The 25,441-nt window shown below is 34.3% G+C and overlaps 5 protein-coding genes and 2 pseudogenes across 6 annotated transcripts; 2 read left to right on the top strand and 5 right to left on the bottom strand.

Moving 5' to 3' along the window:
- Positions 1–2,812: 2,812 nt before the first annotated feature.
- Positions 2,813–4,245, bottom strand: MUTE (basic helix-loop-helix (bHLH) DNA-binding superfamily protein). Its single transcript, XM_012214138.4, has 3 exons — positions 4,116–4,245; positions 3,570–3,983; positions 2,813–3,008 (listed from the first exon to the last, which is right to left on the bottom strand). Exons 1-3 carry the CDS (start codon positions 4,209–4,211, stop codon positions 2,916–2,918), a joined length of 603 nt encoding a protein of 200 aa, XP_012069528.1. The 5' UTR covers positions 4,212–4,245; the 3' UTR covers positions 2,813–2,915.
- Positions 4,246–6,200: 1,955 nt separating this feature from the next.
- LOC105631918 (dual specificity protein phosphatase 1) lies at positions 6,201–9,019 on the bottom strand. 2 transcript variants are annotated; one of them, XM_012214139.4, is made up of 6 exons: positions 8,861–9,019; positions 8,481–8,601; positions 8,247–8,382; positions 7,952–8,072; positions 7,029–7,174; positions 6,201–6,487 (listed from the first exon to the last, which is right to left on the bottom strand). In XM_012214139.4, the coding sequence occupies exons 2-6, from the start codon at positions 8,583–8,585 to the stop codon at positions 6,459–6,461; spliced, it is 537 nt and encodes a 178-aa protein (XP_012069529.1). In that variant the 5' UTR covers positions 8,586–8,601; positions 8,861–9,019; the 3' UTR covers positions 6,201–6,458. The 2 variants fall into 2 exon arrangements, with proteins under 2 accessions (XP_012069529.1, XP_037497401.1); XM_037641473.2 differs by having other exon boundaries at positions 7,071–7,174.
- Positions 9,020–9,185: 166 nt separating this feature from the next.
- Positions 9,186–10,693, top strand: LOC105631919 (putative aspartic proteinase GIP2). Its single transcript, XM_012214141.4, has one exon. The coding sequence runs from the start codon at positions 9,321–9,323 to the stop codon at positions 10,596–10,598; it is 1,278 nt and encodes a 425-aa protein (XP_012069531.1). The 5' UTR covers positions 9,186–9,320; the 3' UTR covers positions 10,599–10,693.
- A 2,924-nt stretch (positions 10,694–13,617) lies between these two features.
- On the bottom strand, positions 13,618–15,227 carry LOC105631920 (putative aspartic proteinase GIP2 pseudogene; annotated as a pseudogene).
- Positions 15,228–17,737: 2,510 nt separating this feature from the next.
- LOC105631923 (putative aspartic proteinase GIP2) lies at positions 17,738–19,550 on the bottom strand. The gene has a single exon (XM_012214143.4). The coding sequence runs from the start codon at positions 19,330–19,332 to the stop codon at positions 17,923–17,925; it is 1,410 nt and encodes a 469-aa protein (XP_012069533.1). The 5' UTR covers positions 19,333–19,550; the 3' UTR covers positions 17,738–17,922.
- A 964-nt stretch (positions 19,551–20,514) lies between these two features.
- LOC105632201 (putative aspartic proteinase GIP2 pseudogene) lies at positions 20,515–21,907 on the bottom strand (annotated as a pseudogene).
- Positions 21,908–23,093: 1,186 nt separating this feature from the next.
- Positions 23,094–24,518, top strand: LOC105631922 (putative aspartic proteinase GIP2). The gene has a single exon (XM_012214142.4). The coding sequence runs from the start codon at positions 23,094–23,096 to the stop codon at positions 24,396–24,398; it is 1,305 nt and encodes a 434-aa protein (XP_012069532.1). The 3' UTR covers positions 24,399–24,518.
- Positions 24,519–25,441: the final 923 nt, after the last annotated feature.

Here is a 25,441-nt window from a genome sequence, read left to right as displayed (position 1 = left end):
GATGACTTTTTTTTATTAGAGATTTATTGGGTAAGCGAATATCTTACGAGAGATATTGAAAAAATGTACAGAAGCTCACGTTAACGTCTGTCTGCCCCCTTGCACGGAATTCAATCCTTTGTCTGTTTTTTTTTTTTTTTTTGAGTAAAATAATTTGTGATTTTAGGAAAAAGATTTCAGGTTGGAAAATTTTGGACTCACTTGCAAAGCATGTGACAATTGAAGTACAAATTGATTTTTTGTTAACAGACAGCATGTAGCCCGTATGTATTTTTCTGGCAAAAATAAAAATAAAATAAATCAATTAAATTTAATGCCGTATGGTACGTTGATTTTCTTTGAATATCACAATCGCAACTTATTGTGTATGGAAATAGAAAAGAAAAAACGTAAAAATAATTCGAAAACACAATATTTTATATAAAAAAAAAACGAAATATATCTGGAAAAAAGAAAAATAGCTAATTCACAATCTCGTGATCTTTTTGTTTTGCTGGCATACCAATCTTTTTTTTTAAGTGAAAGGAAATGTTTCAATCAAGTATGTCTGACTCATTAAATCATTAATTTAACAATAATATAAATATCTACTGTACATAAATATAAAAAAAAGAAAAGCACAAAAAAATGGTCAAAAACAAGAAATTAAAAAAAAAAAAAAAAGTTGCGACAACATAATAAGAAACCCAGAGGCGGAAAGTGACGACGGCGAGGAAAAACGGGGTCATAAAGCCAAGCCGAGCGGAGCGGAGCAACTGACAGGATAGATAAATAAACAAAACCGTAAAATAAAAAGATGACGGCAGCTAATTAACGGCGGATATTGTCAGTTAGCCTGCTTCGTTGTGAAGTAGCGGGAATCTTTATAGCTGTACGGTTTTGGGTATTGGAAATGGGACCCATTTTCCTCAAAGTGGGCCCACCTCCCACGCTTCATTGTTATCAAACTTCTCACTTCCACCTCTCGCCGCATGCCGCACCACCATTGTACTGTATATTTGTAAATTTTTTTTGAACGTATATACGTAAAAAAATACGCGACATCACCGTAAGTACGGTCTAAATCAAAAACAAAAAGAACGGGTTTAATAGTATTTTAAAAATCAAGATTGAAATAGAATCTGGAAATTAATTAGTTTTCAGAATGATTGAAGTTTTAAATCTTTGAAGTAGTTAGCGCATTAAATGAAAGAGCATTACTTCTAACCCTACACTTAGGCCTAATTAATGAGTAATTAAAATGGGCCAACATCTATAATTAGAGTTGAAATTATTTGCGATTATGTCATATGAATATGATACTCCTCACTTGAAGATTATGAAGAAGATGGGTCAAAGCTTTTGTTTTTGTTTTCTGTTTTCAAATTTGAATACAAAAATTAAGTTTTCAATTACCATTTTTCAAACCCTAATTCTAATTAATCTTTTTAATTAATTAATTTTATAAAAAAAGAGGGAAGTAAATGTTTTTCACGTGGGTTCACACATCTTTTGCTTAACTTGATCACTAATATAATGATTGTGATTTTGCATGCGAAGATATATATATAAAAACAAGAAAATAAATAAAATTTATAGAAAAAGAAGGGAAGTGGACAGCCAAGCAAGCAGTGGCTAAATAGTGTGAGAAAGCAATTATGGAGGGAAAAAATAGAAATGGATGGATCCAAAAACACACCAATGTCAAAGAATGGACCCATATACTTGAATTAATAATTGCTGAGAAGGGAAGCTAAGAATGATAATAGTTGTCCAGATGAGTTGATTGGATAGTGCTATGCCACCACTACTAAAATGAAATGTAGCAGCTAATTTCCGGCATTGGGCCTCCACTTTCTGCCTCCTATCCTACCACTCCATTCTGGGTAAAATGTAAAATAAAACATCCCTTTCAGTAGCAACTACAATGTTTCAACTGCCAAACTTTGGTCCCACAGCTGTAAAATTAATAAAGCAATGGAGTTCTGTTCTTTTTTTTTGGGTTTGAGTTTGGGTCAGAGCCTTAAACAAAAATTGGATTGGCCCATCTTCAAATTTGGATCACAATTCCGGTTAGGCCATCTTGCTAGGATAACCATTCAAGAAAACCAATCGGCTTTCTTTTGGTGATCTTGTAAATCAACAGAGGTTTTCTTTTTTGTTTTTGGCTAGTACAATGTTCTTGAAGACTTTACAGCTGAACTATGAAGCTTGTTGGTTAATGGCAAGTCAACTTACATTACATATGCAAATCTTCCCTGTCTTTCTTTATCTTAATTAATGTATGTTATAAACTGAATCTCTTAATTTGTTCATACATTCTATATTATTTCATGCTTTCAGATTTTCTCTGTCTTAACAAACTTCTTTACATATTAAAAAACACAGGAACTATATCCATCCTCGCGGGTACATGCACTTTTCAAGATCACAAATACATCTTTTGGAAAATGTTAGCATATAACTATAACAAGCGTAGTTCGGTTTATGCCATTAAAATTTGAAAAATGATAAAAACAGACGATCTTTGCCCTAGCTTTTTGGTCAAGTTCTTCATGAAGCTAATGAGTGTGGATTGATTTCTCTGCTCACATATAAGAGAGGATGTACTCTTTTTGATATATGGTTGCAGTTTAGTTTGTTTAATAAGGAAAAGAAAAGAAAGACAAATGCATGCTGGAAAATCTTGATATATGAATTTTAGGATATGATAATGTCTTTCCAATTAATTTCATATATTTCAAGTAATGTAATTAAACGATGAATTCATTATATATATCATATGAAATAATCAAACTTATAATTTAGATTCATATAAATAAACTTTGATAGATTAAAACAAAAATCCACTTCTTTTTATTATCAAGAAAAGATCACACATTCCATTATTTCTCTTACTGCTTGTACTAACCTTCGTCAAAAAGTAAACAGCAAATTTACATCTCATTTGTATAAATTGCCTCAGGAAAGAAGCTCTGTTGAACTTCAAGTGCAAGTTCCTCCACACTTAGCTGACATTCCAACCCTATCTGCAACAGCATATCATATTTATAAATTATAACCCTAGTAAAGGTTTAACTGTTTCATTAATTAATCTGCTGCTACTGCGTTGACTTGACTGTCGAAGGTCAAATGAAAAGAAGCCATGCATTGTAATATTTTCTTTGGTCATGCGAATATTTTATATGTTTCCTAACCAAAAGATGTCTCATTAAGTTTGCTTGTCCTATACGTTGAAGTGGTAAGAAGTAAGAGCATGTTATGCACTTGACACGTATAAAGGCAAGTCTAACATTACGTGTCATTGAGACAAGCTCAAGTACTTCTCAACAAATTCTCCATCATCCTGAAAATGATACAAGCTCGAGTACGGCTCACTCTCAGATGAATGATTGGAGACCTTGTTTAACAAAACGACAAGTCACCTGATGTGTTATTAAAAAAAAAATGTGAAGATGGAAAATTTTCCGATCATAGCGAAAAGTTAACGACAGAAGAACTTTCCCATTGCAGATAAACAACAGAAAATATGGTCGAGTTATATATATAGTAGAACAGTGTTAAGCTGTTACGTTATATATAGGGTATACCTTGACGACAAAGGAGTAGAGAACAGTGTCTTCCATGCTACTGATATTGAGATGAAGGACCTCAAAAGAAAGTTTTTCCAAGACATTGATTATCCTGAAAATTTGACCTGGTATTCGCTTTGATATTATTTTCAGCATCACATTTGATCCTGATATCTTGGCTTCCACATCCGCAACTGCAGAGTTGCAGCATGCGCTCAGTTCCTTAACATTTTCTTGTCCGAATGGGCTCTGAAGTTGATCAGGTTGTAGAGTTATTAACTGCAGTGGTCTAGGGCTAGGGCTAGGACCTGGACCTGGACCAGGACTAGGGCTTAAACTCTTCCTTCGCTTCTTGGATTCCAAAGCTTGTAAAACTTGGTGCAGTTCTTTTATAAACTCTATTACACCCCCTATTATAGATGCTTGGTCCCCCTAATTAACCGTAACAGAAAATAAAATCATTATTAACTCATAACTGTGTAGAAATTTATTAAATTAAAGAAGGTTTGCTTAATTAATTACTATTATATACGTATGGTATATGATAGAGAGAGATACAAATACCCTTTTGATATAGAAACAAGGGGTCAAAGAACGTAGGACTTTGAGATGCTCATTCATCTGTCTTCTCCGGTTTCTTTCTACAGCTATATGAGACATTTTTTTAGTTCAAATCAGAAAAACTGTGTATATATATATGTATTCTTTCTTTTCGGTTTTAAAGTCCTATCTACTTATAGGGCAAGAAACTGAGAGAAAGAGAGAGAGAGAGAGAGTCCAAAAACTAGTTTCTTGGCTAGGACAATAAATGCTGTATGTCGCACTCCCGTGAGGTTCTTGCTCATGCTCACTCATACTCATCACTTGCAGATATTACATCTCACGTTTATTACCTTGGGTCAATTACATGACCTGCGTGAGTTAAAATAGGGGGAAGGTGGGAGTCCCTTAACTTCCTGTATGTCCTCTTCATGCACATTCCCCTTTTATCATAGTGTCTCATTGCAGTGTTATTCTCTAATATTTTTTTTTTTCTCATAAAAATGTTATTATATTCGTATGCCATTAACCATACAAAAAACAAGAAACATAGCTGTCAAAGGATATACAGCATGATTTCGATGATATCTATTGATGTTGATGTAGTGATGCTCAGTCATCACTGTGGGACATTGGTATATTAATTGTTTTTAATTTTTTCTTAAAAGTATTTGTGTAATTTCTCGAAGCTTATTCTTTTTTTCATAACCTATGTTTTTATTTAATTAGATGCTAATTAATAATTAATGTATATGCTTAAACTATATAGTGAGGAAGGGTACGGTATGCAGGCTTCAATTTTACAACTCAACTACCTCGCTATGTAGCTCGTATTTTTAATTAGCTAATTCTTATCTTTCACTTGTTAATTTTATCCAATGTCTATAAACACAACCTATCAATCAAATCGCAATCAAATATTAATAAATGAGATAAATAAAAATATTAATGTCTTTTCACTAAAAAAAAAAAAGGAATATTGACTTGGTTAATTTTTATTAACTAAATTTTAATTATTGTGATTACCATTGAAATTTCTTATTTTGCAATTTATGCTTCAAATTGTCATTTTTATTTAAGTGTATTTTATGACTAAACTTTTCTCATTTCCACTTCTACATGAGATGCTTATTATGTCTTTTGCTTTATGATATTATTAAATGAAGCCAGGATCTAAAAGTAAGGGGCAAGACAGTATGAAATTTAATTAAATGAAATTCTGACAAAGAGAAGGGAGCAAGATGGTTGAAATCCCTAATTACGTAAGGTTGGAACGTTAAGCCTTGTTACAATTTTTTTTTTCCAAAAGGAGAAAGGGCGCTTATCCCCTTCCTCAACCATGTAGCTTCGTCCCTGCCTATCTGCTTATTCTGTTAAAGGATGAGCATGTAAAAAACCCAGTTGCAGTGTTACCTAATATAAACTATGCTAATTAATTATCTGATATGCTTGCAAGGAGAGCAGCTCGCAGTGTTCACTGGTGTTGCAGACTGCGGCCGTATGTAGAAGAGGAGTATTCACAAGAGCTAGCGTGGTTTACGATAAATTTATTAGGGCAGTTGAGTGGATGTTATACAGTTTTCTGTCATTGTTGTTTTGTGCCAGAGTTCAGAGTTCTCAACCTAAGGCCACAAACTACAATTCAGGACATTAATTGTGTAGCCAGGATTCAAATGACGAATGCATGCATGTAGCTCAAAGTGGTAAGGTTGATATTCCCTCCTCTGCGTTCTATATAATTTCTTTTTGTCCTTGTAATGTTTAATTTTTGGTGATTTTAATTGTATAAATCTATTTAAAATTACGATATTGCTTGACACATATTTGTAATGTATATAAAATGTCTCATGGACGGAAAGAAAAAACAAATGCATGCGAGGACGGTGAAATGCTGTACAAGGCCCGATGGTTGCACTATTATAATCCACTTCAGGCCCGTTTATTTATCTTGTAGTAGATTGACTTTGATCCTGCTATGCTGCTGGCCCACTTCAAGCCCAAAGATACGGGTTCTAACTTCTAACATCCAAGACAATCTGGATTCTTTTTAATGTTTTGGCCTAGATTGTGCTATCAAGCAGTTTTAAAAAGAGAGAGTGTAACCTGTGATTTCATCAACAATTTCCTTTGCCTCTTCATATTTCTCATCAAGTACATTAGGTTTGTCTAAATTCATTTTAATTCTCATTACAGCAAGTTCTGAATAGAGAAGAAAGCTGTGAACTCATTTGGTAAAAATCAAACACTACATAGCAAATGTATTTTAGGTTTATAAATAGATTGTGCTTTGCTGTCCCAATTGCTACATTTCTCCAATGACCAGCAGCAAATGCAGATTTTGCAAGCTAAGCCCCTCCACATCCTTTCTCATTTTGGATTCCCATTGTGATGAGAAGCTTGCAAAAGAAATTTAAATTCTGGTCAGTGCTGGGAAAGGAATTGACAAATGGCTAATTCAATTACATGAGCAACAAATCTCGTAGAAATGTATTTCTCAAGACAAGAGACCACAAACGACAATTCTCATAATTTGGGTCACATGTAAATTTTGCGACTAGATTGTTGGGCAACATATAACAAATAGTTACCTTGTACAATCGAGTAGTCTGGATGAGCAGTAATTCTTTTACAAATTATCAAAATCTAGTCACTTTTAGTTGTTGTACTTGTTAAAGAAATTAATTAAAACGAAGCCTGGCGTAGTAGTGCCTAACAAGTGTTTCCAGGATAAAAGGGGTATCTATTGCAGCAAGAATGACAGATTTCTGTTTGAAATAGATGTAAGACATATAAGCTTAAAATCAGGAAAATGAAACGAGTTTTGCATATTGTCAAAACCATATAACAGTGTTAAACTGGTCTCTTCAATGTTTAATGTGGTAACTAATTTGAGTAAGTTTTTGTAAATAAATATACACAGCATCAAGGATGATGCACCTTGAAGAGATTTCTCAAACTCCTGCAATTGTAAGATGAAACCTGAATTAGGAGAAGCCTGAGGCCTTCTACTCTTTACGTGTTGAAGTGCTTGGGAGAGACTCATGCCATGCTTTCTCATCAGATAGGCAACAACAACTGTCACACTGACGCCCAAAATAAATAAATTGAAGTTATTTGAAGTATTACATAACTGAATTCTAACTTAAAGTTTAAATCAAAATATTAATCATACATTTTTTCTTGACAGGCATGAAAAATTGTTTCAATCATATCATAATAAGCATGACTCGAAAGAAATCTTTATAACATAAGAAATAAGAACCAAAAATTAATATGAACAAACAAGAAAAATCACAGAGGAAGAATATAATCTAGTAGATATCTTATCATTCCAGCCAAAATATGCTCAACCCTGCATATTTCTGATGAAATTCACTCCCTATTCAATGTGTCCAAGCTTCATCACCCATAAACCCTTCCGTGCTTCTTTTCAGTATCATTGTTTGTTATACACAGTTAATTTTACTTGCAATATGTTCATTAATGGTATATCCCGCTGTAAGTTACCATGTTTATAATTTAATCACGAATTCACAACTGAACTCAAAAGGGTAAGAATAGGTCTGTCAAAAGAAAATATAAATTGTCCCATAAAATCGACATAATAGAATTGAATATCAGTATTGTAATGTTAAGCACAAAGGCTTAACAAATGTGCTGAAATGTCTGGAAGAAAATTGCTTTTAAAGAAAATCTCAGCCTGAGGTGCTGGACCAGTGATTTGAAGATAATGGTGTGTGAAAAGGAATTCCTAAGAGGGGCTACTTCATTAAAGCTTGATGTATGAGATCAGCTCAGTGAGATTTGATAAAATAAGAATCCAAGAATGTAAGTAACCTGGATAGGGAAAGATTAATTACCTTCTGGATCTTCCGACAAAGCAATGAACCAAAACACCACCACCTTGTCTTTTAGCTTCCTCAATAAAATTGAAACACTCATCAAAGTACTGTATCAAATTTGTGTCTTCTTTATCGGCAACTACATTAAAAAGAATACCATTTATTATAGAGTTTCAGTTCTAAAACCTCAATATGGCTTTATGTAAATCTAGATAAATCTAGATACCCAAATGCTCAAATAGCAGTAAATCAAAACTAAAGCACAACTCAATTGAAAGTAAGTTCATAACAGAAGACTGATGTCGCATGATACCTCCAATGATTTTATAGACAAAATCATTCTTGTGGGCAGGAGCCAATGAATTAGCTACTGTTAAGATATGTGTAACATTCTTGCTTTTCAGTTTATCCTTATTATTTGCAGCACCAACAGAACCCACGAACAGCCCCTGAGAAATTAAAAAAAAAAAAAAAAAAAAAAGCAAACGTTTAAAAACCAAGACATTATAACAAATAAAGATTCATTTAACATCCAAAAATGATTTACATCTTCAATTTCGCATGGGATGTTGTCTTCCTTGCATCGTGTAGCGTTTATAACTCGCAAAAGTGCTGCTATTTGTTTCTTAATTGACTCGTCAATCTTTTCCATTCCTTTGTTTGTATTTCTGCTTCCAAGAAAGACATAATAAGACTGTTAAGAGTTAAGAATTGAAAGATTTCAATATCATCGCCGGTTATTAGCGATCAAACCTCATTCAAGAAAATAATGATTTGAGGAAAACAATATCTAAATTTGGTCAAAACACACGTTAAACTATTTTAAAAAAAAAAAACTTCCTGGCTAGAAATCAGACGAATCAAGAACTCCATTCACTAAAAACAGTTTTCATTTTCTCCTATCAAATTGGAGAGCAAGATTCTTACCTTCAATTGTTTTTGTAATCATCCCGATTTCGCATTTGATCTTCGCTGGTCATTAAGAAATGAAAACGCAGACAAGAAAAGAATATTCTCATGGCGTTTGGGTAAGCCTATTAATATTTCTGTATCCACTCTTGGGCTCGCTAATGGGCCTAAGCAAAATTTTAATTTGTAGTCCAAGCCTGCTAGCACTAAAATTAATATAATAATAATAATAATAATAATAATAATAATAAAAGAGGTGTGGTGCAGTGGTCCCAGTGGATGACTAGATATTGAGCACTAAATATCTGAAGCTTATCCATTTGCGTGGCGAGTTTATCCAGTCTGCGTTGATCCACCGCGTTTTAACCGTGCATTTTCGATTCTAAACAAGCCTATGTTTCCCTGTACCAAACTTTAACAAGCCAAACCAAACTGAATTTTAAAACGCCAAGTCTTCCTTACTCTTCATTTTCCTTCAATGGCTTCTTTTCAATTTCTTCTTTTCTGTTCCTTCATCAATTTTCTCTACCTAATTCATGCTGAGATCTCATTTGCCTCTTTACAGGATTTAGTACTTCTTCCTGTAAGCAAAGATCTTGCAACCCTTCAATACATGACCCAGATCTATCATGGAACATCAGGAATGCCTACCAAGCTTGTAATTGATCTTGGAGGTCCGTTTCTCTGGCATGATTGTTCCTCAGGCAAAGTTTCATATGAGCATTTAATTCCAAGTTGCTCAATCCAGTGCGCCATGGCAAAAAAGTTTCATACAGAGCAAAAAAACTGCTTTTCTGATACATCTAGGTCTGAAGAACAGTATCCCTCAACTTGTGATATCTCTACGAGAAATGGAATCACACGATCGAGAACAAGAGGGGAGCTTGCAGAAGATGTCATAGCCGTCCGAACTGTAGATGGGACAAAATCAGGTAAAATCGTGGAAATTGATAATTTTCTTTTTGCCTGTGCCTCTACTGCTCTTTTAGATGGCCTAGCCGGTGGTGCTCAAGGTATGCTAGGCTTAGGAAGGACTCCAATTGCATTACCATCACAGCTTGCTGCAAAATTTGACTTGGACAAGAAATTCGCTGCCTGCTTGTCCTCCTCTAATGGTGTTATATTGTTTGGAAATAGTGGCTCATTTTTTGGCCCAGAAATTTTGAATTCACTTACATACACACCTCTGCTCACAAATCCAAGTGGTGAATCACAAGAATATTTGATCAACGTGAGATCAATCAGAATCAACGGGAAGCGATTAGCTCTAGGCCAGGGAGGCTTTAAAGGAGGGACAAAAATAAGCACAACCGTGCCTTACACCACCTTGGAGAGCTCAATTTACAGCACTTTTATAAAAGCCTATACGAAAGCTGCTAATTCTATGAACTTGACAAGGGTGGATCCTGAACCTTCGTCCCCTTTTGGGCTCTGCTTTAGTTCAAAGGGCATTGCAAACACAATCATGGGTCCAATGGTTCCTGCAATTGATCTAGTTTTGCAAAGTGAGATGGTTAAGTGGAGGATACATGGAAGGAATTCTATGGTACAAGTGAGTGATGAGATGATGTGCTTGGGGTTGCTGGATGGTGGGTTGGAGTCGGAGAACTCAATTGTAATAGGAGGATTTCAATTAGAGGATACATTGTTAGAGTTTGATTTAGGTAATTCTATGCTAGGATTTAGTTTTCCAATTTTGATGAGGCAAACATCTTGTTCTAGCTTCTTGGACTCCATGGGTAAGGACTCCTTGTAATTATTTTCTTTTTCTTTTCTTTTCTTTTCTTTTCTTTTCTTTTTACCCTGTATAAACTTGGAAAGGGCTATATGATCTATGAAATTTTTGTTAAACCGTGAACCTGTACTAATTAGGGGTATAATAAGAAATTAAATAATAAATTATCTTTCCAAAAATAAAATAGGATTATGTTTTGGAACAATCGGAAAAGGATTATGTTTTGAACAAACCAAAAAGAAGAAAAGAAAGTATCAGTATGCGGTGGCCCATGGCCATCAGCTTAGATGACAACTTAGATCCTAAAAATTTGTTTCCGTTAATGAAAAAATATGGAGAAAATAATTTTAATAAAAAAAAAAAAAAAAAGCGAAAGGTTTATGCTCACTGGAATAAAAGCATATGCTTGCTGGATAAAGCATTTTCCTTTTTCTGATAGTGATGTGATGCGATTCATGACTTTTTAAAGGGAATTCAAACATAACAGACGATCCATCCTTTTCAATTTCCATTTATTAAATTTGTAGTTATCTTATTAAATTTAATTTGATGTCAATTCGATATTTATAAAGTTATATTAAATATTGAAAATTTTAAAAACAAAAGCACAATAATAAAAATTCAACTCTTAACTTCTTACTAATATTTATTTTTTTTATACGATTAAACCAGCAATCTCTCCGTGTTATGTATGGTTTTAAAAAAATTGAAAGAATATATATTTTTTGAAAGACAAATATTATTTATGTTTAAAAAATTTAATACATAGAAAACATTATTTTTCCTGAAATATTATAGAGACTTTAAAATAAGAAAATTATACTATTCTTATTATTTAAAAATAATAATACGGCTGACAAAAAGAGCTGACCTGTAGAACCATACCGCGTTACAATAACAAGGGCCCAGCTCATAAAAAAAGAAGAAGCCTGACCCAGTATTTTAATAGTTATTTATTCATATATCAACACATGAAATTGAATCAATCAAGTCAAATAGTCAATGGTAGGTTGCTTAAAGGCAGAAGCCGTTAGATTTGGCTGGACGGAAATCCGCTAATCTGGACCAAGAAATAAAAATGGCTCAAAGTTAATAAAAGTAGTCAATCTTGTTCTTTCTGATAATACTTAACTAAGGATATTAATCTTTCTCATAATCTTGTTCTTTCACCTTAATTAATTATGAGTTGGAATCCATAAAAGTTTACCTGCTATAAATAAGTCAAATATAACTTATATACTATTTGAGATTTAGTTTCAACAAATAAAACTCGTTCAATAAATTTAATGAATTAAGCTCGTGCTTGATTTTGAGGCTGAAAAGAAAATATTTTTTTCTATATTATAAATATTTAAATTTAATTTTTAAGTTGAAATTAAATTGGAGTTCAGTATATTTTCATTGAGCTCAATAATATTTGGTTGACCTTATTTATATTCTTAAATGAGTCGACTCAATATTTAATATATATTTGGTTAATTTTTGAGATTTTTTTTTTGATAAAGGTCAATTTTCTAGAGCTTGATAGCTAATAAGCCCGTATATGATTAATGATATCACCTCCTTGAATTTATTTTATTTTCGTTTGAAAATACCCCTTGATTTTCTAGTATTAACTTAACAAATGTTGGAATTAGTTACTCCTTTTAAGATTACAAAGTGAAGTATAAGTTGATAGAAATGTTTAAAGGATTTAATCAGTTATAATTTTTTTAATTATTTTGTACGAGAGGTTTTATTAATTAAATAAGATAAAGAAAAATAATGTAATTGGATCCGTTGGTTCAATAATGAATAAAAAAAGAAATGTTTTAATATAATGAAAAAAATAATAAGAAAATTGCCTATGTAGTAAAACCACCATTCATCACTTTTAACAATGGGCCCCAGCAATTCTAACAAGAGAAAAGTCAAACTAACCAAAAGAGATATAAGCCACCGAGATGGAACCTGTTTCACTGTCTTGGGTGTTGGCTGACTTTTCTAGATAAGACGTACGCTTTACCCCATAATGGAATTATTAATTTGTGTGGTTTGTTTGTAAGTTTTTTAAATATAGGTTGATGAAAATAATGGCCACATGCAAGATCGCGAGCCAGTTTTGGCCTCAACAATAATTGATAATGGATCTGCTACCCTGTTATTATATATATATATATATATATATATATATATATATATATATATATGCTGCTTCTTTTTCTTTTTTTTTTGCCTTTAATATTATTTTGAGAAAGAAGTGCTACAGTTTGAAGTTGGAATCCTTTGCACAGCTCATCATCTTCTTCCCACCACCCCATAAATAGTTTATACAACCGTGGGATTAATATTAATTTATCCAAACAAAAAGGATCAACTGCCCTTTGATAGGATGTATAGTACTTCTGATGCATATGAGAATGACATATTAATTTAAAATATAGCGAGTGATTCTGTTCTCTGATAGCTTCAATCTATTCTTTTACTCTCTTCTTCTGTTTGTTTTTGTTTTCTTTCTTTATTTTTCTTTCTACTGGTCGAATTTCTCCTTGCAATACATGCTCAGGTGGCCGCATGCATATTTAATATTTATCTTAATTTTTCTAAAGAAGCACTACGGCGTCGTAATTTGGCAGAGACGGGGCAGGAGTTATAGCAGGGTTATGAGCTTGGTCCGCAAAGTACAATATAAGCATCAAATTTTAAAGAATTAGCAATGACATTGAATGCTGTCGGGAAAATTTTATATGGGTTCTTGGACCACCAACCAATAGGATATTAAGCACTAATAATCATGAATGGCCATTATTAATTCTTCCATCTAAGCAGAAAGTTACAACAAAAATTATTTAGTACTACAGTCTACAGAAGTACATAGGCTGTAATTAAAAAAAAAAAAAAAATCCAAAAATATAGGCTTTAAGTGTTAAAGTTACGGCTACAGCTCCATTGAAGCTAAAATTGATGCAAGTGTTGTTGACATTTTTTAGAGAAATTTTATTAAAGTCATTTAGATTTTTTTATACTTTGTTGAAATCAAGAAGTAATTGAACTACCTTGCTTTTAGGTAGGTGAACAACTTTCCATGAATTATAGAAGTTTGGTGAACAACCTTTCTTGACTTATATAGAAGGTTAGTGAACAAACTTTAGAATAGCTCTATTATAAATGTTTACATTATGTTATAATGGAATTAATTAGATGTGAATATTTATTTTTTCACACTTATAAAATCTGCAGTTTTTTTCTTTTTCTGCAGAATTTTCCTTATCTTCCTTAATTTTCTGCTATTCTAAACCAACATTAAGCTTTAGAAGTGAAGTCGAAGTTGGCACAAGTTGTTTGTCTGGACAACAAAGACGAGCTAAACCCAAGCCTTGAAGCAGCAAGATCAAATTGCAGAAAATTATCCTCCAATTGATGCCCTCCTATTATAATAGAAGTCCTTGGATCTACAGATTCTACACCTTCATCAACAAACCCAAGACACAGCACATTTCTGTTAACTTGCACCATTGAATTAGCACCAACAATTCTCCACACAACATTGTTGTTCTGCAACATTAGATCAATGGAAGGCACCGCTGGGCCAAGTCGAGTGCTAGCAATCTTGCTAGCATCAAAACAAGGCCCAAAAGGTGCGACTGATGCAACTCTAGGGACATGAGCCAGCTCTTTTACAAAAGCATTAACAACAGCATTATATATTGTTGTTTCCATTACAGTATAAGGCCTTCCAGTGCTGAGCATGGTTCCACCCGACCCTTCGCTGTTAATTTTTAGCAACGTGGTATTCAAAGAAACGGTTTTTTCATTGATCTTGATAGACTTGACTCCGATAAAATAATCAGAGGAAGATTCACCAGGAAAGAATCCAGTACCTGTCCTTACTGGATTTTGCAAGAGTGGAGTATAGGTAAGGGATTTGGAGGCATCGAAATTTGGTTGCAAAACATAAGGCCCGTCACCAAAGAAAACGACACCTTTAGCACTTGAAGAGGTTAAGCAAACGGCAAACTTATTGCGAAAGTTAAAAGCAGAGGAGAATTGAGTAGGTAGAGAAGCCCTATTCCTTCCAAGGCCAGCCATTCCCTTTACACCATTGGGAAGAACTTCGAGAACGAATGTACGGCCACAAGTGAAAAGCAAATTTGAGACGGAAGCGTTTTTACCAGGATTTGATCCATCGGTAGATTGGACAGACACAACATCTTGTCCAACTTGGCCTTCAGTGCCAAAGCTTATTACCCTGTTGTCCAAGAATCTCGAACATGTAATTGTTGTTGCAGCCCGGCTTTGGACGGGCACCTAGGCATATCTCATTACTACAGCGCCTTGCATTAATAAGTGAGCATTGGGCAGAGTTACAGCGCGCAGGTCTATAAGACGAGGATACATAGTCTTGCTCGCAATCAACCCATAAAAATAAACCGCCAAGATCAAGTGTTACGTTGACAGGTACGAGAGGAGTTCTTTGGTTGATTTGTGTGACGTATTGGCGGAGAGTTGATGAGTCTTTTTGGACGGGTAGGACTAATGCTTTGGGCCTGAAGGTTGTTTGTGCTATACAAGGCGAAATGAACAAGAGAGCGAGGGAAAAAAGGAAAAGAAAATTACGCGAGAGAGGCATTTCCTGTGTAACTAAAGATTTACTAACTAACTGAAAAAAAAGCTGATGGGTGGAGAAGTGCTGGGTTTGAATGTGAGTTTATTATTTATAGACTTGATATATTTTGTTCCGTATACTTGGTTGGATCTAAGGAAAAATCAAGAACTTGTGGTGTTAAAATTGATCAGCGAATTGAGGGACCAGTTGATTAATTTGTAGGGTAAATTGCGTTGCTTGTAGCGTTTTGCTCTCCAGCTGGCTTTGGTTCCAGAGTCGCAGACTGATCAGTATCAAATCAATGATAGTCTCTTTTGGTTAGCCTGGATAGACCATTCTCTTGCCAGTTGCTTCAGTCGGGTGGCTGAGATTTTTATGAGGAAATTGTAGACTGCGGAGGAAGAGGACATCTTATCCATACGTTAATATCCCACAACTAATGACTTATTTTCACTTATTGTCTTTGAATTATATGTTGTATTTATTAATTATCCCTATACTTCTGTTGCTTAAAAAATACTAAATTACTATTTGAATAACTTAAAAATCTATCACCAGTTATCCGGTAAAGAGCCGATAATCTTGCTGACATGTACATGTTTTTAACAAAAAAATTTCATATCAAAATTTTTAAGAATTTTTTTCTCTCCCACCTTATAATTTTCTCTCCTCCTCACAGCACCATAGCCCCATTTTTTGTTATTTCATGGTCAAAGAGCAACACCAAGCCATCAAACACCAACCACACTCTTCTCTCTCTCTCTCTCTCTCCGTCTCTTGTTTCTATCCAAACATCTTCTCCTCCTTTAATGGTGTCTTATAGAGCATTCAATCCCGAAAATATACACTCCATTTCTCTCTCTCTCTAAAAAAAATATAAAAATTCAGTACCTCTCTCTTTCTTGATCTTCATGTTTGCATATATTTTGTAGTACTGTCTATATTTGAAATCAAATTAAGCTCTCATGTCAAATTTCACTGCATTTTTTTTCATAATTTAGTACTCTTTTTCTTACAACTTATAATCTTTAGAGCTCTCAAATGAATCTTCTCCATCAGATGGATGATCATGGTGCTTGGTAGGATTTTCATTTTTTTTGAAATTTTCAAAATTTTTTTTAATTTATTGGGTTAGTTTTTCAAAAGAAAGATAACTATTATAAAAAAATTATGCAGTTAATTTTCACTTCATATAATTGTGGTTTATGCTTCCATTTTGCGTTTGTAATTTCTTTTGTGACCTTTAGCTTCTTACTATGTAATTTTTGATCTAATTTTTTTTTTTCCCCTTTCGGTATCAATTTTTTATGGATGGAGAAAGCTTTAAAGCAGGTTTTCCTAAGATTTTATTTCCCTTTTTTATAAATAATTTACTACTTGTTTTGGAGTTGTGCTAATGTTATCTAGTCTATTTTTGTTTTTATAGCTTCAAAAAATCTTAAAAAGACAAAGATGAACTAGAGCAAGGAGAGAAGTTAAACTCAGATTGGAGATCACCATTTTACTTTTTGTGGCAAGAGAGAGAGAGAAAAATAAATTTAAAATGGAGAGAGAAAAATTATTAAAAAAAAAAAAACAAGGTGGATGAGAGCCAAAATAACATTATTAAAAAAATATGATGTGGCATTTTAAAAATAATTATTTATTAGTTAAGTAATTTCATGTCAGCTTTTTACCTGCAGTTGACTGGAAAAATTGATAAAAAGATTTATGTGTTACTTTAATAAAAGTTCATGTATTTCTAAGTCACAAATTAAAATATAAAGATAATTAAGAAACGAGTGGTATCCTTGGGGAATGATGGTTGAAAATAAGCTCACAACTAACTTATGCAAGTTGAATTTCAAATCAAAATTTTAAATTATGATATTATTTAATAAATTTTGATTTTTTTATTGTCCCTCTGCTCCACGCGTTACTTCCTTTCTAGAATGACAATAATAAAAAAAGAAAGATCAAATGTGTTTTTCTCCCACCATTATCCTAATCTCTGATTGTACCAAAATGTCTATTTTGGTGTAAGAGAAGAAGGCACATGGATTAACCGGATGAAACCATAATGTCAACAATATCTTTAACATTGGTCTCAATATCAATAATTAAATAAACATTAATGAAATATCAAAGTTTTTTTTTTTTTTTTTTTACCAATAGATGAATAAAATTTATACGTATATTTCTCATGCATATGGTAAGGGCGAGTGATTCTGTTTTCTGATAGCTTCAATCTATTCTTTTTACTCTCAGTTTGTTTGATACCTTCAGTTTGTTTTTATTTTCTTTATTTATTTTGTTTCTACTGATGAAATTTCTTCGTGCAATACATGCTCAGGTGGCGGCATATTTAATATTTCTCTTAATTTTTCCTAAAGAAGGACTACGACGTCGTAGTTTGGCAGAGACAGGGCAGGAATTATAGCAGAGGTATGCAAAAAATTGGCTTGATACATAACTACTGAATTCTGGCTTTGTTCGCAAAATACAATCTAAGCATAAGTTTTATAGAATTAGCAATGGTATTGAAGGCTGTCGGGAAAATTTTATTTGGGTTCCTAGACCACCAACCAAAAGGATATTACTAAAAATAATCATTATTTATACATTAATAGGTGAGGCCAACACTAATAATCATGCATAGCCATTATTAATTCTTCCATCTAAGCATAAAGTTTCAACACACATTATTTAGTATTACCGTCTACAGAAGTACATGGAGGCTGTAATTTAAAAAAAAAAAAAATTTTACAAGAAACACAGTCTTTAAGCTTTAGAAGTGAAGTCGAAGTTGGCACAAGTTGTTTGTCTAGACAACAAAGACGAGCTAAACCCAAGCCTCGAAGCAGCAAGATCAAATTGCAGAAAATTATCCTCCAATTGATGCCCTCCTATTATTATAGAAGTCCTTGCATCTACACCTCCATCAACAAACCCAAGACAAAGCACATCTCTGTTAACTTGCACCATTGAATTAGCACCAATAATTCTCCACACGACATTGTTGCTCTGCAACATTAGATCAATGGAAGGCACAGCTGGGCCAAGCCGAGTGCTAGCAATCTTACTAGCATCAAAACAAGCCCCAAAAGGTGCAACTGATGCAACCCTAGGGACATGAGCTAGCTCTTTCACGAAAGCATTCAATACAGCATTATATATGGTTGTTTCCATTACAGTATATGGCCTCACAGTGCTGAGCATGGTTCCACCCGACCCTTCGCTGTTAATTTTTAGCAACGTGGTATTCAAAGAAACGGTTTTTTCATTGATCTTGATAGACTTGACTCCGATAAAATAATCAGAGGAAGATTCTGTAGGATTAAATCCGGAACCTGTACTTAATGGATTTTGCAAGAGTGGTGTATAGGTAAGGGATTTGGAGACATCGAAATTTGGTTGCAAAACATAAGGCCCGTCACCAAAGAAAACGACACCCTTAGCACTTGAAGAGGTTAAGCAAACGGCAAACTTATTGCGAAAGTTAAAAGCAGAGGAGAATTGAGAAGGTAGAGAAGCCCTATTCCTTCCAAGACCAGCCATTCCCTTTACGCCATTGGGAAGACCTTCGAGAATGAATGTACGGGCACAAGTGAAAAGCAAATTTGAGACAGAAGCGAGTATACCAGGATTTGATCCATCGGTAGATTGGACAGACACAACATCCTGACCAACTTCACCTTCAGTACCAAAGCTTATTACCCTGTTGTCTAAGAATCTCGAACATGTATTGTTGTTGCAGCCTGGCCTTGGACTTGAACCTAAGCATATCTCATTACTACAGCGCCTTGCATTAATAAGTGAACATTGTGCAGAGTTACAGCGCGCAGGTCTATAAGACGAGGATACATAGCCTTGCTCGCAATCAACCCATAAAAATAAACCGCCAAGATCAAGTGTTACATTGACAGGCACGAGAGGAGTTCTTTGGTTGATTTGTGTGACGTATTGGAGAGTTAATGAGTCTTTCTGGACGGGTAGGACTAATGCTTTGGGCCTGAAGGTTGTTTGTGCTATACCAGGCGAAACGAACAAGAGAACGAGAGAAAAAAAGAAAAGACAATTACGCGAGAGAGGCATTTCCTGTGTTAACCAAAGATTAACTGATAAATTGAAAAGAAAGCTGATGGGTGGAGAAGTGCTGGGTTTGAATGTGAATTTATTATTTATAGACATGATATATTTTGTTAAGTACAGTTGGTTTGATCTTATCAAAAGAAAAAATCAAGAATTTGTGGTGCTAAAATTTGACCAAGGAATTGGAGGACCAGTTGATTAATTCGTAGGGCAACTTGCGTTTCTTGTAGCGTTTCGCTTCCAGCTAGCTTTGGTTCCAGAGCGGCAGTCTTCTCTATTGATCAGTATGAAATCAATGATAGTCTCTTTTGGTTAACTGAGACTATTATTCTCTTGCCAGTTGCTTCAGTCGGGTTGCTGAGATTTTTATGAGGAAATTGGAGACAGCAGAGGAAGAGGACATCTTATCCACACATTAATATCCCACAAGGAACTAATGCGAGTTGAATTTTAAATTATGATATTATTTAATAAAATTTGATTTTGTTTCCTTCTGTCTGCATTTTTGTCCCTCTGCTCCACACGTTACTTCCTTTCTAGAATAACAAGAAAAAAAAAAAAAATCAAATGTTTTTTTCTCCCACCATTACCCTAATCTCTGACTTTACCAAAATGTCTATTTCTTGTGGACTAATAGGATGAAACCACCATGCCAACAATTTAACGGTGGTCTCAATATTAATAATTAGATAAATACTAATGAAATATCAATTTCTCTTTGTCAATAGATGAATAAAATTTATACATATATCTTAGGCTAATAAATAAAATTTCATCCTGAATTTCAGCTGATTTCTCTTTATCAATTTTTACTCTCTTAAATTTTGAAAATTTATATTTAGTGAAATCTTCTTTTTTTATATTGAATTTAATTGAAAATTTTAGGTGAATATTTTAATGTTCTTTTTTGTCATTTTAAATTTATTGTCATTCAAACAGTTGTTTTTATAAAAAAATTTTCGCTTTTAACTACCGTTAAACAGCTAATAGATAGTACAACAATTAGAATTTTCCTAACAGTTATTAAATGAAAATAAAACAGTATGGAAACTTTTGTTTAGAGAATAAAGAAAAGAGAAATAAGTTAAACTCTTTACACTAAAAAAACTCCCAGTCGATACTTATAGTAAGGGAAAAACAGTATTAAAAACAAATTAACACACATTTATTGTACCCATGAGTGCAGATATGGACCATAATTAACGTTGGAAATATTACATTATTATTCATCTAAAAATATTGAAAGATACAGAACAACTCTCCGACAATACCTTGGGACAACGCAAACATGATCTGCCAATGGAAAAACTTAGATAAAAATCTCAAACTGCTCTCCTTACTCTTAGATTAGACAGATGTGAAATTAATGTTAGAGCAAGTTGTTTGGCTAAAAAGTAGAGAACCGCTAAACCCAAGCCTTTTAGAAGCAAGATCAAACTGTAAAAGATTATTCTCCAGTTGATACCCACCAATCACAATGGAGGTCCTTGGTTCTGCTCCACCGTCAATGAATGCCAAACACAATGTTTTCTCGTTAACATACACCATTGAATTTGCACCCCAAATCCTCCATACTGTTTCATTGTTTTGCAAGACAAAATCAACGGGCGGCTCACCTGGTCCAACCCTGGTGGAACTAAAGCTCTTTGCGTCGAAGCACACGTCGAATGGCTTTACTGCCTTAACTCTAGGCACCTTTTTTAACAACTTGATAAAAGTTTTAGTAAAAGCTTTGTAAATGGAACTTTGCAAGACTGTGTAGGGATCAACTGTGCTGATCTTGGTTCCAACTTCTCCGTCTTGATCGATGGACAACAATTTCTTGTCAATTTTAACTCGTTTTCCATTGATGTTGATGGCTGTAAGTCCAATGAAGTAACCAGCAGATGTTTCGTTTTCAAAATAAGATCCTGACGTGGTCATATGATTTAGAATAAGAGAGGTGTATGTCAAATGCTGAGAGAGATCAGTATTTCCAGGAAGCATTTCATAAGGTCCATCCCCGAAAAAGATAACGCCATCACCACCAGTTAAGCAAAGAGCTAATTTCTTTTTGAAGCCAAAAGCAGTGGAGAACTGATTAGGAAGTGAAATGTTATGTCTTCCGAGACCAACCATACCTTTAACACCACTAGCAAGACCCTCTACAAGAAAATCAGGAGCACAAGAGAAAAGGAAGTTAGGCACAGATACGGATTTACCAGGATTCCTTCCATTAGTGGATTGAAGAGACAAAATATCCATGCCAAGCTCATATACGCTAGTGCTCATGCGTATAACTGTGTTATCAGGGAGTAAGTCGCATGTATTATTACGGCAACCTGGTGTTGGATTTGGATAGAAATCATTAGTACAAGTTTGTGAATTGGCAAGTGTACAAAGTGGGATCCGCAATGTACAGGCTTATATGAAGAAGAAATATAGCCTTGTTCGCAATCAACCCAGAGATATCTACCGCCAAGATCAACGGTATATTTTATGGGCACAGAAGGAGTCCTCTGGTTTATATGAGTCAGGTATTGGAGAGTTGATGGGTCTTTAGAGACTGGGAGGAGTAAAGCTTTGGGACGAAATGGTGTTTTAGCTGTGCAAGAAGAGATGTACAAGAGAAGAGAAAAAAGAAGAAGGAACCGATTAAACGAGGAATCCATATGAAAGATATGTATGAAAGAGAGATTAGGAAAGAAGTTTATATGAATGGCGAAGTACTGAGGCTGCAATGCTCTCTATTTATAACTGATTTGGATATGTTACGTTTGTATACTTTCTACGAGGGTTCAATTTTTTTTTTTCCCCCAACATTGCTTTCAGAAATGAGATTAATCTCCTCATAAGATTTACTAATGCTTTAACTTATTACTGTAGAATTATCATATTTAATTTAATCCATCAGTTCATATACGAACGACATCTTGAGGAATACGATGAAATGTAGCATTCGACAACCTTCTCTTACTTATATGCGCACATGCCAAATTGTGAATATCAAATTCACGAGATTCCGCTTCAACATCTGGAGATTTGAATTAATTAATTAAAATGTCTAATAATTAAATTTAAAAGCAAGCGCAAGTTGGAGTAGAATAGTTAAGGTCATGCTTTCCAGGTTTCGTTTATATTATTATATTCCATTTTTGTCCACATATGATTGCAACCACGCTGGTATTTGTCGTTCATAGTTGAACTTCAGGAGAGAACGTTTGCCACATTTTTATCTATTTATTTTTAATGAAAAGATAACATATTTTTATAATCATTATTGCGTTATTTATTGGGCATATAATGTATACACAGAAGTAAATAATACTTTCCCTTGAAAAGAATAGTTGGGTAAAAGTCTGAAGACTATCACCACGCACGTGCTGAATCAACCTGTGACATCCACTTATTTCTGTTTAAAATCCCTGAATTTTTCTTTTTTAAACTGAATATTACTGTAAATTACATATTTGTTGTCGCATATTATATATCCCAACATGGTTTCAAGTTTCAACCTCTTCTTGGACAGACATTTAAAAGGGATGTAACGCATACAAAAATAGTAGTAATTGAAAGGTTTAATGTTTTTAAATAAATTAATTTTACAAGGTCTTGACAACGAATCAGATAAAGTTTAAATAAATGATAAATTATTAATACCATGGTGTAAGTAAAAGATTAAAATGGATATAATCAAATCCAGCGCAAAACCTAAATAAATTAATCATAATGATATTAAATTAAAGCAAGGTCAAGGTCATTTTAATTTAATTAGTAACCAGGTCGCCAACATTGACGTTTCCCATCGGCCACATAATACATACTCCATTAGTATATATAGGCATTGAAACCCATCGCCTCCCTCACTCCAATTCACAACAATGGCTCTTTTCCATAATCTCCTTTGCATTTGCTCTCTTCTCTTCTTCATTTTCCCTTCCATAGCACAAACATCTTTCAGGCCCAAAGCATTAGTCCTTCCAGTATCAAAAGATGCATCCACTCTCCAATACCTTACACAACTCAAGCAAAGAACCCCTTTAGTGCCAGTAAAGTTAACTCTTGATCTTGGAGGCCAATATATGTGGGTTGATTGCGATCAAGGCTACAAGTCATCCTCCTACAAGCCTGCACGTTGCAGGTCAGCCCAGTGTTCACTTGCCAAATCAAAGAGTTGTATTACTGAATGCTTTTCTAGTCCAAGGCCAGGCTGCAACAATGACACATGTGCCCTTCTTCCTGATAATACTGTAACTCATACAGGAACTAGTGGTGAGGTCGGTCAAGATCTTGTGTCTATACAGTCAACTGATGGGTCGAACCCTGGTAGAGTTGTTTCAGTGCCTAAATTGATTTTCACTTGTGGTACCACATTTCTGCTAGGAGGTCTTGCTAGTGGTGTAAAGGGTATGGCTGGTCTTGGAAGGACTAAGATTTCACTTCCTTCTCAATTTTCTGCTGCTTTTAGCTTTCATAGAAAGTTTGCCATTTGCTTAACCTCTTCAAATGCAAATGGTGTCGTTTTCTTTGGCGATGGGCCTTATGTTTTGCTTCCGAATATTGATGTCTCTGAATCTTTAATTTACACCCCATTAATTCTAAACCCAGTAAGTACAGCTTCTGCATCTTTGGAAGGTGATCCTTCCTCTGAATATTTCATTGGGGTCAAGTCTATCAAAATTAATGGAAAAGCTGTTCCATTGAACACATCATTGCTATCCATTGACAAAGAAGGATTTGGAGGAACCAAAATAAGCACTGTAGATCCTTATACTGTTATGGAAACAACAATCTACAATGAGTTTATCAATGCCTTTAGGAAAGCCCTAGCTGGAGTACCGAAGGTGGCGCCTGTAGCACCTTTTGGACTCTGCTTTAACTCGACCAACATTGGCAGCACCAGAGTTGGGCCAGCTGTGCCTCAAATTGATCTTGTTCTGCAAAGCAGTACAGTTTTCTGGAGGATTTTTGGTGCAAACTCAATGGTTCAAGTTAAAAGCGATGTGCTTTGTCTTGGATTTTTTGATGGAGGTGTAAATCCAAGGACTTCAGTAGTTATTGGGGGTCATCAATTGGAGAACAATCTTCTCCAGTTTGATCTTGCAGCTTCAAAACTTGGGTTCAGCTCTTCTCTTTTGTTTAGACAAACAACTTGTGCCAACTTCAACTTTACCTCTAAAGCTTAATTAGAGGAATTTCTTTACCTGTAATATTTATTAATTATTATCTGTGATATTATATTATAAGTCCATGTGTTGGAAGAATAATATTTCTTTTGTGCTGGACTGGCCAAAATTAATGTTGTGGTAATCTATAATTAATGTTCAATCAAACGAATAATGATTTATATCACCATCTTTGATTCTTCGAGGAATATGCGGAGATTCGAGTAACTTAGCTTGCACGAAAACAGATTTGAAATACCACATTGTAGAAATAACAATCAAGCAAATCTCAACGGTAGAATATGATATATACTATTATATTGCGATGAAGATAAGGGCTATTAATCAATTTCCATAGTCTACATTCTAGATCTGCTTTTAAGGCCCGTTGTTTTTTAATGCATTCAGTGCTTTCTATATCAAGATGCTTTCTGACATTAGACATTGTCGTTTCTAAACTCCATCCAGGAATCCTGAGAACACGACATTTTGACTTAACTTTATCACTGAATTATCCCCTTTGATTTCCTAATACAAATCCTTGTTTTTAAACACCAAAGTAATGTTATGAACACTAAACCCTAATCTTGACAAACCTATAGCTTTCCTTTAGTAAAGCAAGATTTACTATGGCCTTGATAGAGCAAATAAGGAGACTCGCCAAGAAACAAGACTGCGTTAGATTTAGCGAACTGGAAAAGGCAAGCATTCGCTAACGCAATCGGCTTTAGCTGCAGTGCAAGTTGCAGAGCCACAATGGCCTCGTCTGTAAGTGGATAAATTATAAGCGCCATTATCGAGTTGAATCCACAAACGGCGGTGTCCAAGGTCAAATACATGCTTATATTTGTACGGGTAGGCAATCCTTCATTGAATTAAATGGCAGGAAAGTCAACGAATAATTTCGAGTCAACAAGAAAACGATTCTTTTCAGTTTTTGAGTCTTTTGACCAATGAAATTAGCCAGATGGAGAATGGATAAATAGACTGTTAAAAGTTGACGACATCTGGGTTTGGGCCAGGCCCACCGTCTGATTGAGACTACTAGATTTTATCATTTATAT

This window comes from Jatropha curcas, chromosome 7, assembly GCF_041381405.1.
Source record: "Jatropha curcas cultivar XTBG-Jc1 chromosome 7, XTBG_Jcur_1.0, whole genome shotgun sequence".
NCBI lineage: Eukaryota > Viridiplantae > Streptophyta > Magnoliopsida > Malpighiales > Euphorbiaceae > Jatropha > Jatropha curcas.
Note: the sequence above shows the minus strand (reverse complement) of the source record. Positions and strands in the feature narration are given on the sequence as shown.